The sequence below is a fragment of the Penaeus monodon genome, chromosome 29, assembly GCF_015228065.2.
Source record: "Penaeus monodon isolate SGIC_2016 chromosome 29, NSTDA_Pmon_1, whole genome shotgun sequence".
NCBI lineage: Eukaryota > Metazoa > Arthropoda > Malacostraca > Decapoda > Penaeidae > Penaeus > Penaeus monodon.
The window spans coordinates 31,087,590-31,087,960 of NC_051414.1; the positions used below are offsets into that span (position 1 = coordinate 31,087,590).

The window sequence follows — 371 nt, forward strand, 5'->3', positions numbered from 1 at the left end:
TTCCAATATTAGTCATTACTAAGAGCTATATATATTAGGTACCATGAATTTCTTCTATGTTGACCTTGGCCCCTCTGTTGAGCAGGAGTTGTACAACCTTGAAATGAGACCTTGAGACGGCCAGGATGAGTGGTGTGCGATCAGAACTGTCCAGGGAGTCAATTTTTGCTCCTCGGTCCAGCAAGGTTTCCACAATGTCCGTGTAGCCTCGAGAGGCAGCGATGTGTAAGGGGGAACTCTGAAAAATAATGATACTTTTTAATACAAACATCAATTTTTTTAAACTAAGACACATAGTATGCTGGAACCAAAAGAGGTAAAGTGTTACAAATACATTTTGCTAATATATTTCAATGAGAAGGATAAAATTT

The 371-nt window shown here is 38.5% G+C and overlaps 1 protein-coding gene across 3 annotated transcripts in view; it reads right to left on the minus strand.

Annotated features, from left to right (window-relative positions):
* LOC119592146 overlaps positions 1–371 on the minus strand; it is a 16,774-nt gene that overhangs the window by 6,247 nt on the left and 10,156 nt on the right. For all 3 annotated transcript variants that reach the window (XM_037940967.1, XM_037940966.1, XM_037940968.1), the window contains exon 8: positions 43–238. In XM_037940967.1, coding sequence (XP_037796895.1) covers positions 43–238 — 196 coding nt within the window. The remainder of the gene's footprint in view (positions 1–42; positions 239–371) is intronic.